At 40.1% G+C, this 13,789-nt stretch overlaps 1 protein-coding gene across 1 annotated transcript; it reads left to right on the top strand.

Annotated features, from left to right (window-relative positions):
* Window positions 1-1,900: 1,900 nt before the first annotated feature.
* On the top strand, window positions 1,901-2,848 carry LOC118909765 (olfactory receptor 5A1-like). The gene has a single exon (XM_036880508.2). It carries the CDS (start codon window positions 1,901-1,903, stop codon window positions 2,846-2,848), a length of 948 nt encoding a protein of 315 aa, XP_036736403.2.
* Window positions 2,849-13,789: the final 10,941 nt, after the last annotated feature.

Below are 13,789 nucleotides of genomic sequence, written 5' to 3'. Positions count from 1 at the left end.
TTTCCAAAGTGTTTATAAGACCTAAAGGAGGATCAAGATATACGCCAAACCTGTAAGGGCCATTCATCATGACCACAAGCTTCCTAGAGCCTTCTGCAAAGATAGGGCCTAGCTTCAGAGACCTGCTGAGGACAGGAATTCTCTTTGAATTATGTGGATTGAGATTTAATGTGGATGTATGAGGGTGTGATCAGAATTCTTATCAATGTAGATTGAATGGAATCAAGTTCCTAATCTTGAAAGATACTATGGGCCAGCCAAGTCCTAAAGGAGATTAGATGATGATGATGATGATGATGGATAGATAGATAGATAGATAGATAGATAGATAGATAGATAGATAGATAGATAGATAGATAGATAAATGACAGAAACAGATGATAGATCAGATGATTGACTGATGATATAGAAAGATCCTAATAAAGTAAATGCTATCATTATCTCTAATTCTACAGATTGAAATAGAGAGTTCAAGTGACTTGCTCAAGGTCACACATCTTTTATGTAGTAAAGCTGGGAATTGAAGCCAATCTAAATTCAGAGTCCACATTCTTTTTTCTAATTGAAGTATTGTTGATATACAACCATATTGGTTTCAAGTATACAGCACCGTGGTTCAACAGTTACCCACATTATTAAATCCTCACCCCAACTAGTGTAGTTACTATCTGTCAAAGAAGGAAGATGTTACAGAATCATTGGCTGTATTCTCCATGCTGTACTACCATCCCCATGACCAACTTATTTTATGATTAGGAATTTTTGTGTCCCTTTATCCCCCTCACTCTCCCTACCATCCCACCCCAACCCTCCCCCATGGCAACCACCAGTCCCTTCTCAGTGTCTCTGAGTCCACTGCTGTTTTGTTCCTTATATTTTGGTTTGTTTTTATACTTAACAAATAAGTGAAATCACATGGTACTTGTCTTTCTCTGCCTCACTTATTTCACTGAGCATAATACCCTCTAGATCCATCCATGTTGTTGCAAATGGTAGAGTTTGTTTTCTTTTTATGGCTGGGTAATATACAACAGTGTATAGGTACCACCTCTTCTTTATCCATTCATCTACTGATGGACCCTTAGGTTGCTTTCATATCTTGGTTATTGTAAATAATGCACTGATAAACATGGGGTGCATATATCTTCAAATTTTGTTTTCTTTGGGTAAATTCCTAGAAGCAGAGTCTACATTCCTAACAATTAAATAGCTTAGAGAGCTCAGACTGAAGACAAATTTGAAAGTGGAACTACATTAGTGTATTCAGATCTACTATTTGACAATGAAGAGCATTCTTATACATTGCCGGCCAATTCCTTTGGATTAAAAACATTCTAAATGTCTGACTGTTTTACAGCTACAGAGCTGAACCTGGTCCCTTACATTCAATTTTCAACCATTCCAATGTTGAAACATGAATCAAGTTAAATGAATAGTTGTATTTCAGGGCATGATGTGATTCATCTGGGACACAAAAAAACTTTTGATAACTCCCACTGAGGACTTACTATGTGTCAGTCATCTTACTCACTTTGTCTTATTTAATTCTTAAAACAAATATGTGAAATAGGTACTGTCACTCGCTTTAAAGATGAGGAAATTGAAGCCTAGTGACATGGGATACTTTACCCAAGAGCTACTAAATATGGAGGCAGGAGCGGATCACAGGGAGTCTGGTATGGTAAGCCCATACCAATCACAATACACCAAATAAAAAAGCAAATATGTAAGACAATGACTAAAACTGCCTTCTGAGAGAATCTTTGCATCAAGTTGTAACCCTTTGTAATACTCTGCCCTCCTTCTCATATGTTTTGTAATTATTTGTTGAGATCACCTGCAATGTGGATTATCATTATTATCCCAGGTCTGCATCTTGTCCTTGTGGTTCAGGGGAAATATGTCCTCAACTAAGGCCTGGAACTGCTCCTCAGTGACCACATTTATCCTCCTGGGGTTTGCAGACCATCCAGAACTCCAGGCCCCCCTCTTTGTGACCTTCCTAAGCATCTATCTTGTGACACTCGCCTGGAACCTGGTCCTCATCTTTTTGATCAGAGCTGACCCTCATCTGCACACACCCATGTACTTCTTCCTCAGCAACTTGTCCTTCATCGACATCTGCTATTCTTCGGCAGTGGCTCCCAAGATGCTCACTGACTTCTTCCAGGAGCAGAAGACCATATCATTCTTGGGCTGTGCTGCTCAGTTTTTTTTCTTCGTCGGCATGGGTCTAACTGAGTGCTTCCTCCTAACTGCTATGGCATATGACCGGTATGCAGCCGTCTCCAGCCCCCTGCTCTACCCTGCCATCATGTCCCCAGGCCTCTGTGCACGCATGGTGGTCGGGGCATATGTTGGTGGCTTCCTGAGCGCCCTGATCCAGACCAGTTCCATCTTTCGGCTCCACTTCTGCAGCTCCAATGTCATCAACCACTTCTTCTGTGACCTGCCACCAGTCCTGGCCCTTTCTTGCTCTGACACCTTTCCCAGTCAAGTGGTGAATTTCCTTGTGGTGGTCACTGCTGGGGGGACATCTTTCCTCATCCTCCTCATCTCCTACACTTACATAGTGGCTGCTGTCCTGAAGATCCGCTCGGTGGAAGGCCGAAGGAAAGCCTTCAGCACATGCGCCTCGCACCTGACGGGGGTGACCCTGCTGTTTGGGACCTCCCTCTCCACGTACCTGCGGCCCAGCTCCAGTTACTCCCTCGGCAGAGACAAGGTGGTGTCTGTGTTCTACTCGCTGGGGATCCCCGTGCTGAACCCTCTCATTTACAGTTTGAGGAACAGAGAGATCAAAGATGCCCTGGGGAAAGTGTTGGAGAAGAAGAAAGCATTTTCCTAGTTCATGATTGAAAATATATTTCTCCAAACTGCTGGATATTTAAATGATCCATGGCACCTACGTCCTCCTCTGGCTTAGGCAAGGGAGACATCGTGTGTACATGCTGGACCAGTGGAGGCTTCTCCTGCCAGACTCCTTACGGTCATCTGTCTACTGACTCCACCACGGATGGTCAAAAGGGGGACAAGATTACTTCAGAAAAAAAAAGTCTCGGGATACCATATTCTCACAATCGGTATTACAGAAACCACCTAATATCAGGGGGTTAAGATGAACCAGGAACAAATATGATTTAAATACTCATTGCAGTGCTGTGATGCACAGAGCACTCTCCCTATGTTACAAGTGGGAAGACGAGATCCCAGCAAGGAAAACTGATCATACAGGAAGTAATGAACAAAACTTCAACTCAAACACAGGTCCTCCTGCTCCAGAGCCCATGCTCTGCCTGTCACATTCAACACAAACAGCCTGGAAACTGGGCATGACTCTTGTTACTGGCATATGGCAGAATCCAAAAAGATACACTATGTACAGATGAGGCAAATTGCAAGAAAAAGATGCTGACTGCATTAAACACTCCCTCCAAGATACCCCTGCTGGCCTCCCATCGTGACTACTGAAGAATTCGCTAAGCAAGCATGGAAGGGCATTACCTTCGGCTGTCATTTCTTTCTAACTCACCTAGGCAGGGGCCTGGAAATTTTCAGTCCATTGGTAACACATCAGTCCTCTTCCCTTTTCCTTCTCAGTCACCTCAACTGCCCACTCGGTGAGTATCTCTTTGATTCCAACCATGTCATTCCTTCACCAGTTCAGCCCCTGACCCCATCTCACATCTCTGCCTCCCTTCCGATCGCACACTCTGAATTCTTGCTCTCTTCTATCGTAGCCCGTTGCTCCTATAAAATCCTCATTTTTTTAATCTAAAAATGGAGGAGCCCTTGCAGACCCACATTGTGGAATATTTGCCATTATCTCAGGGAGGGATGTCCCAGCTCTCATCTCCAGGTCATCACTCAACGGAGGGCACCTACAGTGGAGTGGCCTAGCACAACCATTTCTGCAACAAATTCTCTTGTGCCTTTGAGGTTCTGTCCCCTTCCCAACACACTCACTTTTCTATTAGTGTGGGACTGTAGGATATGCAAAAAGATTTTATTTTATTACATGATTCATATAAGTGGATGACTTTCTTCATATCTGGAAGGGGAGGAAAATTCTCTATTTCAGATCTCCTGGGTTCTTCAGTCTCATAGACTCATTCCCATCCAGGATCAGGCGAACTTAAAATAGCCCATACAAATAGTACCCGGTGGGTAACTTCCCTGAAATTCCTTTATCAGTTATCTTTATGAATGTTTGGACCTATGCGCATTGTGTTGGAGATTCTGGAAATCGTCTCTACTGGTGGGTTCTGTGCCAGGATACTTCCACTGTATGTTTCCTCAGCTGGCTGAATGTCAGGTGAGAAAGCCTTTGTGATTAGTTCCGATGTGAGATCTGATGGAGGGACCACAGCTCCAAGCGGAGCAGTCTTGGAGACATAGGAATAAATTATACCTTTGAAGCTTAGAATTGACATGCTTGAATTCTGGTATATTTTAATCCAAATGAATAATTTTGATTCAGTAGAATTATTCTTTGCTCCCAAAGGAAGTGATTCAATTTATGAAAATTATGGAAAAGGTTTACCTTAAAGGAAATCTACAAATTATTCAATATCAAATCTTTTTACCTTCTCCTTCAAGTTAAAATACACACACACACAAACACACACACACCCTTTGCTTTTCCTCAACTGCCTTATTTGCCAACCTGTCTCAGTTCATCTACCACAAACCTCCACCTGAGAACTTCACATGTAAAGAAAATAAAGCTTAGCCTGTAGATACGTCAATCTGAGGAACGTGAGTGTGTTAGTTTGCTATCACTGCTGTCACTTAGTATCACAAACTAAGTGGCCTAAAACAACATCAATGTATTATCTCACAGTTCTGCAGATTAGAAGTTCAGCAGGGATCTCAGAGGGAAATCAAGGTTATCAGTAGGGCTGTGCTCCTTTCTGGAGGCTCCAGGATGGAATCTATTTCTTTGCCTTTTCCAGCTCCTAGTGGCCACCCGCATTCTTTGGCTCATGGCCAAAGTCAGTAATGTCACATATACCCTCAGCTGGGAAAGGGTCTCTGCTTTTAAAGACTCTTATGATTAGATTGGGACCATACAAATAATTTGGGATAATCTCACCATTTCAAGGCCCATAACTCAACACATCTGAAAAGTCCCTTCTGCCTGAAAGGTAATCTGTTTACATGCCCCCGGGATTAGGATATAGGAATCTATGGAGAGTCACTATTCTGCCTATTTAGCCCATTTAATGTTTGTGTGTTATTTTATTGATTTCAGTTTATGAGGCCAGCTCTCAAAAACACTCATGAGCTCCCCACTGCCTTCAAGTTAAATTCTTTAACATGCATTACAAAGTCCTTTCTGTTTTTTGCTACAGCTCTGCTTACCTCTCCAACTCCTCACCCCCAGCTCTCTCTCTCCTAGCACTCTGGGGTCTGGGCAGTGTGCTGGCCCATGGCACTCTTTTTTTTTTTTTTTTGCCTTGAGCTCTTTGCACCAGGAGTTTCTCTTTCCTCATATGCTTTTTACCTGCCTGATGGCATCTCACCCTTCAGGTCTCTGCTCAAACAGCACTTCCTCCATTAGAATCTGCCCACCCCTTTCCCAAGCCCATGGCATTTGATTTACCCAGTTTGTGCATTAACATTACTGTTTGTAATCAGTCGATCTATAGCTTGTACCCTACACTAGACTATAACTTCCTTGAGGACAGAGCCTGACACTTGCTCACTGTTGTGCTTCCAGAACCTAACACAGGGTCTGGCACATAGTAGACACATAACACAGATTTGTTTAATAAATGAACAATTCACTGTTCACAGTAATGTTGGCTTTTGCAAACTGTAATGCTTATATCACTGTCCTATGGTACAACTAACGAGGCATCTTATAGATTTGTTTCAATGAAAGAGAGACTGAACAAAATTAGACACCTTTTCTACATATTATTATATTATTTTTAAATTTTAAAGAGCTTTAATGAAATTGCTAATCATAACAATTCAAATTTGGGGCAGTACGAATTACTGTAAATATAATACATGGCTAGAGATAGTTGAAAAGCAATCAAGAGCATCAGCACAAATAAAAACCCCTCTAACCATCAATCTGCAGCCGTTTCCACCTTAACTGTCTCTAGGCATAACTTACTTAAGCCTATGTAGAACTGCTTAATTGCAGTGAAAGACACATGGCCATATTTCTGACTTCAAGGGGTTTGCATCCTCATTAGATATCTTAGCACAATTTATATTTTTATATAAGCACCCATTTCCCTACTCTGAGAAATCTGACCCGGTTTGTGCCTGAAAGCAAGTGTGAACTTACCTTGAGGCTTCTTCATCTTCCTCTGCCTTCTTCCTCTCTGACTATAGAGAAAGGAGAAAGAGACTACTGTTAGCACCACATGAACCCTCCTTTCGAAAACAAAATACTCTGGCAAGATTAGCTTTCTTCCTCTCTTCAGAAATCTTCTATCTCTGAAATGCAGCTCTTTCCCCTTAGAAATGTGAAGCTGACTTAACTGGGTTAAAGTATTAAGTGGTTTTATAAAATATTCACAATTTCAATTTTACTACAAACATTTTCTAGAACATGTTTAAATAGTTTTTAAGCAAAGATAAAAGGTTATTTTATTTATATACACCACACTTATTCACTTGTACACTTTCTAGTTTCAAAATATTTTAGGATGACTTCAAATAAGCTTGCACCACACTAATAAAGCAAGTTGTAATAAGTGAAGAGCTATATGCTTTTGAAAAGTGTCATTCTACATGGCAGTTAGAAAATAGAGATAAATATATAAGTAGTCTTAAAATAGAAAAGATCTTTCTAAACTTAATGCAAAAAACAAAACCACGAAGAAAAAAAGGATAGGCTTGACTACAATTGTGTTAAAATCTGTACAGCAAATAAAACATAAAGAAAATATGTTTTAACCAAGGAAAAATATGTGTACCACATATAGTCAACAATAGTTTATGTAAATCTCTCTTACAAAGAAAATTAGAGAAAGATAAACCAACAAAAAAAAAGAGGCACAGTTAAGAGCAAGCAATTCACAAAAGGAGGAATGCAAATGGCTAATGATCTGATGAGAAAATACTCAACCATACTAATATTTGAAAAATGAAAACAACAGTGAGAAATTTTTCCTACTAAAAAAGTAAGTGCTAGAAGTAGCAATAATACTGAATGCCAACAAAGGTACAGGAAAATAGGCCTTCTCATATACAATTGGTAAAAATACAAATTGTACTAAGTTTTTAAAAGTCAGTTTGGCAGCATGTATCAAAAATCATTAAAATGTGCATGCTTTTGCTATTTTTCTTCTAGAAATGTATTCTAAGATGTGCATCTATGTCCAAGGATGTTCAGCCTAGTGCTACCTATGGTGGTAGAAATTAAAATAACCTTGCAGCCCTTGAAAGTCATACCTTGTTTTCTAACCTAGAGGCCTCTTTGCCGTTTAATTGGCCATACATGTTTTAAGAATCACTTTTTATTCTTTTTTTAGCTATTTAATAAAAATCCAACACTACTTTCTGTTTATGAAGTAAATGAACATAAATGTTTCATAGTATGTTAAATTAGAATTTATATTAAACATCTAGTTAACATAATTAAATCTTTATTAAATTAAAATTTTCACGGTATGTTTAACTGGGAAGTTGCTTTTTATGAGTCTGTCATCCTTTTCTTTTTTATATCCATTCCTGCCCTAAATAGTGCTACGTTAGTGCACATTTTTAATTAAACAAAACCAGAATATACTAGGAAAATCTTTGTGTTTTGTGCTCTATCACCTGATGGAAAGGTTGCAATATGTGATGTGAAAAAGGTATATGGGTTCATGATGTGAGGGTTATGGTGCAATGTGTTCCTCAAATTTATAAATGTCATTGTCCATTAAATCATCTGTAAATGAGTTGTTTGCAGTATTTAATATGTTAACATATGCAAAATGCCCGGCATAACAGTTAGCAAATAATAGAAACTCAATAATATGAGATTCTCCATGCTGACTCCAACTTAACTGGAGGTGGGGAGGCAGGATTTAAGACAATCAAGTGTTCAGCCTGTGCCGTATCTTCCAGACCTTTTTGGCTGTTTTCCTTATGTACCACAAAGGAAAATCCTGAGACCGATTCACTCTGGGGAACCTGAGTGTCTGACTGCTAGAATGGAGGCACTTGCATTTAGAGAACACACATGAGGATGTGCCCTTCACACCCCAGAGACTGATGAATTTATGAAGCCGTGAATCTTGGATTCTGCAAATCCTTCCTTCACAGGGACATTCAAGCAGTAAAGCAGTGATTCATTTGCAAGGATTTAGAGAACCATTTCCCCAAACGCAACCCTATGCTTAGACTTGGAAAATCCCTTCTCTACTGCTCAAAACTGAAAAGGTTAACAAGAAAGAGATTCTTAAAGGCCACAATCTCTCTCCACTCTCCACACTCCTTTTATCTTCCCACTTGAAGTGCCTGCCCCCAAACACACACATCAGCACCAGGAGGGTGAATAAATACCCCAGTGTCAAGTTCTCTAGTCGCAAGAGGGAGCGGCTTGCAGACTGGAAGGAGCTACATGTGCCTGATTAGACTGCATCCAAAGTAGAATAAATCAAAACATAATGTAGTTAGAGAACAGACTGGCAGCGGGGAGAGGGAAGGATGGAGTGCCCACAGACAGTGGGCATTTTCTCTGAGTGTGTGTGTACCATCTAGTCTTATTTACAAGCCCTCTGGGAACTCGGAGACTTGGCCAGAACATAGGAACATCTTTGCCATTTCTTCTCCATGCATGATTCCAGTCTTTCTATAAACAATTCAAATGCTGTCCTTTCCTCTTTGCCCCTCTGATGACATCCTCTAATGGGCATCTTGCCCCATGTTTGCATCTTTGCCCCGAGGAAGAGATATTAAAAAGAAGTTTCGGAGGAGGTTGCTTTCTCTCAACCCCCACTCAGAGCATCAGGAAGTGACAGACATTCTAAAGCCGGGAAAGGGTTTGGGGGAGTGGGGAGGAGTTTGCCAGCCCCCAGACTTTCCTTTATTTGCATGCTGATGCCTGGAATTTGACCAATGTAACTCATGTTAGCTTAAGGCTTGTCCCCTCTTAAAATGCCAACCTGCCCTTTTAAAAGCAGTTACTCTTTGAGTTTCAGTCATTGTAAGGATCTAAGAGGGAAAGCTAGAAGGCGCTAAGCACCTAGGACGTCAGAGGTTAACACTAAATGAGGACACGCTCCAGACCGGAAGAGGGCGCTCTCACAAAAAGATCCTGACTCAGGTCTGGTAGCATAATATTGACATCACTTTATGCCATGTCATTTTCACAGCCACGACACCTGTCAAACCAAAACTGGCAACCCAAATGGTCCACCTCAAACTTAGCCACACATTTTAAGACATTTAAAAGACCTAATTAAATCATATGTGTAAAACTTAGTAGGTCTTGCGCACCAACAAAAATTTTATCTCTTTTATTGGTTTCAACTGAAGAATCAAATTGTTTATAACATAAACCATTCTTCATATGACCCTTTAAATGAGCACTCATTCTGTGCCTACCACTACGTTATAAACCAGTTGAAGAAAGCTCGATTCCCAAGATGCCTCCTACCATTCCCCCACAATATGCATAAAAGAATTAACATTTTCTGAGTGCCTACTATTCATGGAGCATGGTGCCAGACACCTCACAGTTGCTGTTTGATATAATCAGTACAATAATCTGCAAAGTGGATATTTCTCAGATGATCCGAGCTCTAACCTCAGATCCAAAAGATGCCGACTCTGACAGTTTACGGATGTCAGTTAAGCTCTCACATCCCCACTCTCTAAATCTTCCAAGGGAATGCTACTGACAATTGATTCATACTTAATTTCCAGTATTTAATTTCAATTTTAATTTTCAACTTCAATTTTAATTGTGGAAATAAATGATAAGCATATATGTAATTTCATATTTTATGTTAGGTTTCCATCAGTCTGTGTGGTTCTGTGTGCAGACTAAATCCTCTTTGTTACGGTGAGAGCAGGGGCTTTCCCCTCTGTCTCAAGGAAAGAATCCCCTCTTCTACATTCAGGAAGCCTCTACACAGGAAAAGTGCAGGGAGTCCCACTATATCAAAAATCCCTGATGATAAATCACTCCAATTTGTTTCTAAAGTAACATTCAGGGTAGCATATCCTATTCCTTTTCTTCTGGTCTCATTTTATCTAATAGAAAATACAATTCATGGTGTTAAGAAATCTTCCCCTCAAGCTTTGAATGTTCATTTGCAAGGCTACTCTCCAAATGGAATTTTTTTTTAAGGCAAAATAAAAGGTGATTAAAAAGAGCCCCTTGTGAAGATGTGGAGAAAGGGGAACCCTCCTACACTGCTGGTGGGAATGTAAATTAGTTCAACCATTGTAGAAAGCAGTATGGAGGTTCCTCAAAAAACTCAAAATAGAAATACCATTTGACCCAGGAATTCCACTTCTAGGAATTTACCTTAAGAATGCAGAATCAACCTTACCTTAAGAAAGAAGTTTCAAAAAGACATATGCATCCCTATGTTTATCACAGCACTATTTACAATAGCCAACAAATGGAAGCAACCTAAGGGTCCATCAGTAGATGAATGGATAAAGAAGAGGTGGTACATATACACAATGGAATATTATTCATCCATAAGAAGAAAACAAATCCTACCATTTGCAACAACATGGGTGGAGCTAGAGGGTATTATGCTCAATGAAATAAGCCAGGTGGAGAAAGACAAGTACCAGATGATTTCACTCATCTGTGAAACATAAGAACAAAGCAAAAACTGAAGGAACAAAACAGCAGCAGACTCACAAAACCCAAGAATGGACTAACAGTTACCAAAGGAAAAGGGACTGGGAAGGGTGGGTTGGCAGGGAGGGATAAGGGAAAAAAGAGGCATTTTGATTAGCACACATAATGTAGGGGAGATCACGGGGAAGGCAGTCTAGCACAGAGAAGACAAGTAGTGACTCTATAGCATCTTACTACACTGATGGACAGTGACTGTAACAGGGTATGTGGTGAGGGCTTGATAATGGGAGGAATCTAATAACCACAATGTTGCCTATGTAATTGTATATTAATGATACCAAAACAAAAAAAAATTGAATATATCCTAAAAAAAGAAATAGAGCTCCTTGATAGACTTTCAAATCTCAAGACTAAACCCCCAACATTGCCTCTAAAACCACCTTCCTTGGAACTTGCATACCTCTCAGAGGGGACTCATTTTTTCCATACTGAGCATGTGTCAGCACAGAGTCCCATGATATATAATTCATCCATGCCCAAGAACCACCATTCTTCATATGACTCTTTAAATGAGCACTCATTCTGTGCCTAGAACTATGTTCTAAGTTGATGTTCATCCTCTGAACCAGGAGTCTCCACAGCCCCATGAGATAAGCAACATCATTCCCACTGAACAAAGGGAACCGAGCCTGAAAAATAACCTGTTGGCGTAACTGTAGCCCAGAGTCATACAACTGGGAAATGGTAGCTAGAACCAGAAATAAGCCCCATCTTAGCCTCCAAAGCCCACCTACCAATAATCACTACCCCGCTCTTGCCATCCTTCCCTTTCTGCCAACCCAGAGGGCTGAAATGAGACTTAGCTTCCACCCAAGCCTCCCTTCTCTCTGCCCTTCACTTGGGATCGGGCTCTCACCATGGTCTGGCACCGGTCCGGAACTCCCCGACTCCCTCTGCATTCCCTCTCACAGGCATTTATCTCCTTTGCTAAAACCTTTGCACAGCCAATAAGTCCTGTCTTGGAGTCTGCCTCTTGGAAGCCCTGGACTAACATGACTACACTGTTCATAAAGGCTCCAAATAGTAAATCATCCATAACAATAGCAAATAATCCATAAAGATGTGGATGAGCAATGGGGCTATATTATGCAATGGCATATCATATAGGGATATGTGCAAACAAATCATAGCCACAAGCAACAACATAGGACGACCTTACAAGCACACTATTAGGCAAAAGATGCCAGACACAAATAATACCTACAATATGATCTAATGTATATAAAATCCAAAACCAGATAAAATTAACTATATTGCTTATGGGTACAGAAATTTATTAAGATAATTTTTTAAAAAACAGGCAAGAGATTACTATAAAAGTCAGGATTATAATTTGCACTCTCTGGGAGAGGTGGTCAGGGTGTAATACTCTAGGGCTTCTGAACCACTAGCAATGTTTCATTTCTTGATATGGATGGTGGTTAAATGGGGTTTGTTCTAAAATTATGACTTACTTTGCTATAAAGTGAACTATATAGTTTACAATATTGAGGTTTATTTTAAGTCACCTGATCACACAGTCTAAATTCACCAATCAAAAGACAAAGACTGCAGAATGGATTTATTTTAAAGACCCAATTGTATGTTTTCTACAAGAATCCCACTTTAAATATAAAGACACAGGTTAAAAGTAATGCAATGGAGAAAGATATACCAAAAGAAAGCTGGAGCAGATAAAGGAATCTGAGATAAAGCAGACTTCAGAACAAGGAAAATTATCAGAAATGAAGAGAGGGTCTTTATAATGATCATGATAAAGGGGTCAATTTTCCCGTATGTAACAACCCTTAATGTGTATGCACTTAACTACAGAGTGTCAAAATAGTGAAGCAAAAACTGATTGAAATGCAAGGAAAAATAGAAGCCCACTATTACGGTTGGAGACTTCAACACCCCTGTCAGTAATTTACAGATCCAATAGGCAGGAAATCAGTAAGAGTACAGTTGAATTAAACTGAATCTACTTGATATAAAATATTTCACCCACCACCAACAGCAGAACACACATTTCTTCCCAAGCTCACATGGAACATTCACCAAGATAGACCACATTCTGGGCCATAAAACACACCTTCACAAATCATGCTAAGTATGGTCTCAGACCACAGTGGAATTAAACTGGAAGGCATTAACAGAAAGATAGATGGGAAAATCCAAATACATATGTTGCTTAGTAACTTTTTAATAACTCCCATTGCATCTGCACACTGCCAACTTCTCCACAGAAATTACATTCCCCACAAATATCCAACACTATTCCCTGTGCTGATTATTATATTAGACTTCCAATTCAGTGTCTAAGGGAGCAGCATGGACTGCGTATGTGTCTGGGTGAAGAAGGAGACAGCAGTGAAGATAGGGAGCCTGGCGGGCTCACCTTTCTAATGCAAAGGTAGGTGAGAGCATCCTGAAAACACAATTGCAGGCAACTTTAGACAGGCACACATAAAATTTTATGATTTCGACAGTGTTCCATCATCACACTCTGAAAGGTAAAATGTCCATGTGCAATTCTTTGGGTTCTGTTAAAGCTTTAGGCTGATTAAGATCTCCCACGTCTCACATAAAATATTAGGCTTCTCAAGACATTGAAATTAGAAGGTGATTTTTTTGTGTATTAAAACTCATTCCATAAACATTTACTGAGCACCTACAATGTGTAGGAAAATAACTGGCACAGCCTTTTCCTGAGAAAGAGGTTAACAGTTTGCTGGAAGCAGGGAGAGGAACAACTAAATATTTCCCTTTGCATTACAGTGATGTTATCACCCTATATTTGTACACTGCTTTGACGTTCACAGTGTGCTTTGATATGAATTGTCATTTACTTGACTTAATGTAACAACAAAAGTGAATGGGGGACAAAAGGGGCAGGCTGAAGGTGAAGTACAGGAGAACAAAGACTTGCTTGGTAACTGCTGCATTTCAGGCCCTGGCCATCCGCTTGCTCATTCA

This window comes from Manis pentadactyla, chromosome 9, assembly GCF_030020395.1.
Source record: "Manis pentadactyla isolate mManPen7 chromosome 9, mManPen7.hap1, whole genome shotgun sequence".
Taxonomy (NCBI): domain Eukaryota; kingdom Metazoa; phylum Chordata; class Mammalia; order Pholidota; family Manidae; genus Manis; species Manis pentadactyla.
This window is presented reverse-complemented; position numbering and strand designations above follow the sequence as displayed.

Bases quoted from the DNA above. Each gene is read 5' to 3' on its own strand.
- LOC118909765 (XM_036880508.2), top strand. From the start codon at position 1,901: ATGTCCTCAACTAAGGCCTGGAACTGCTCCTCAGTGACCACATTTATC.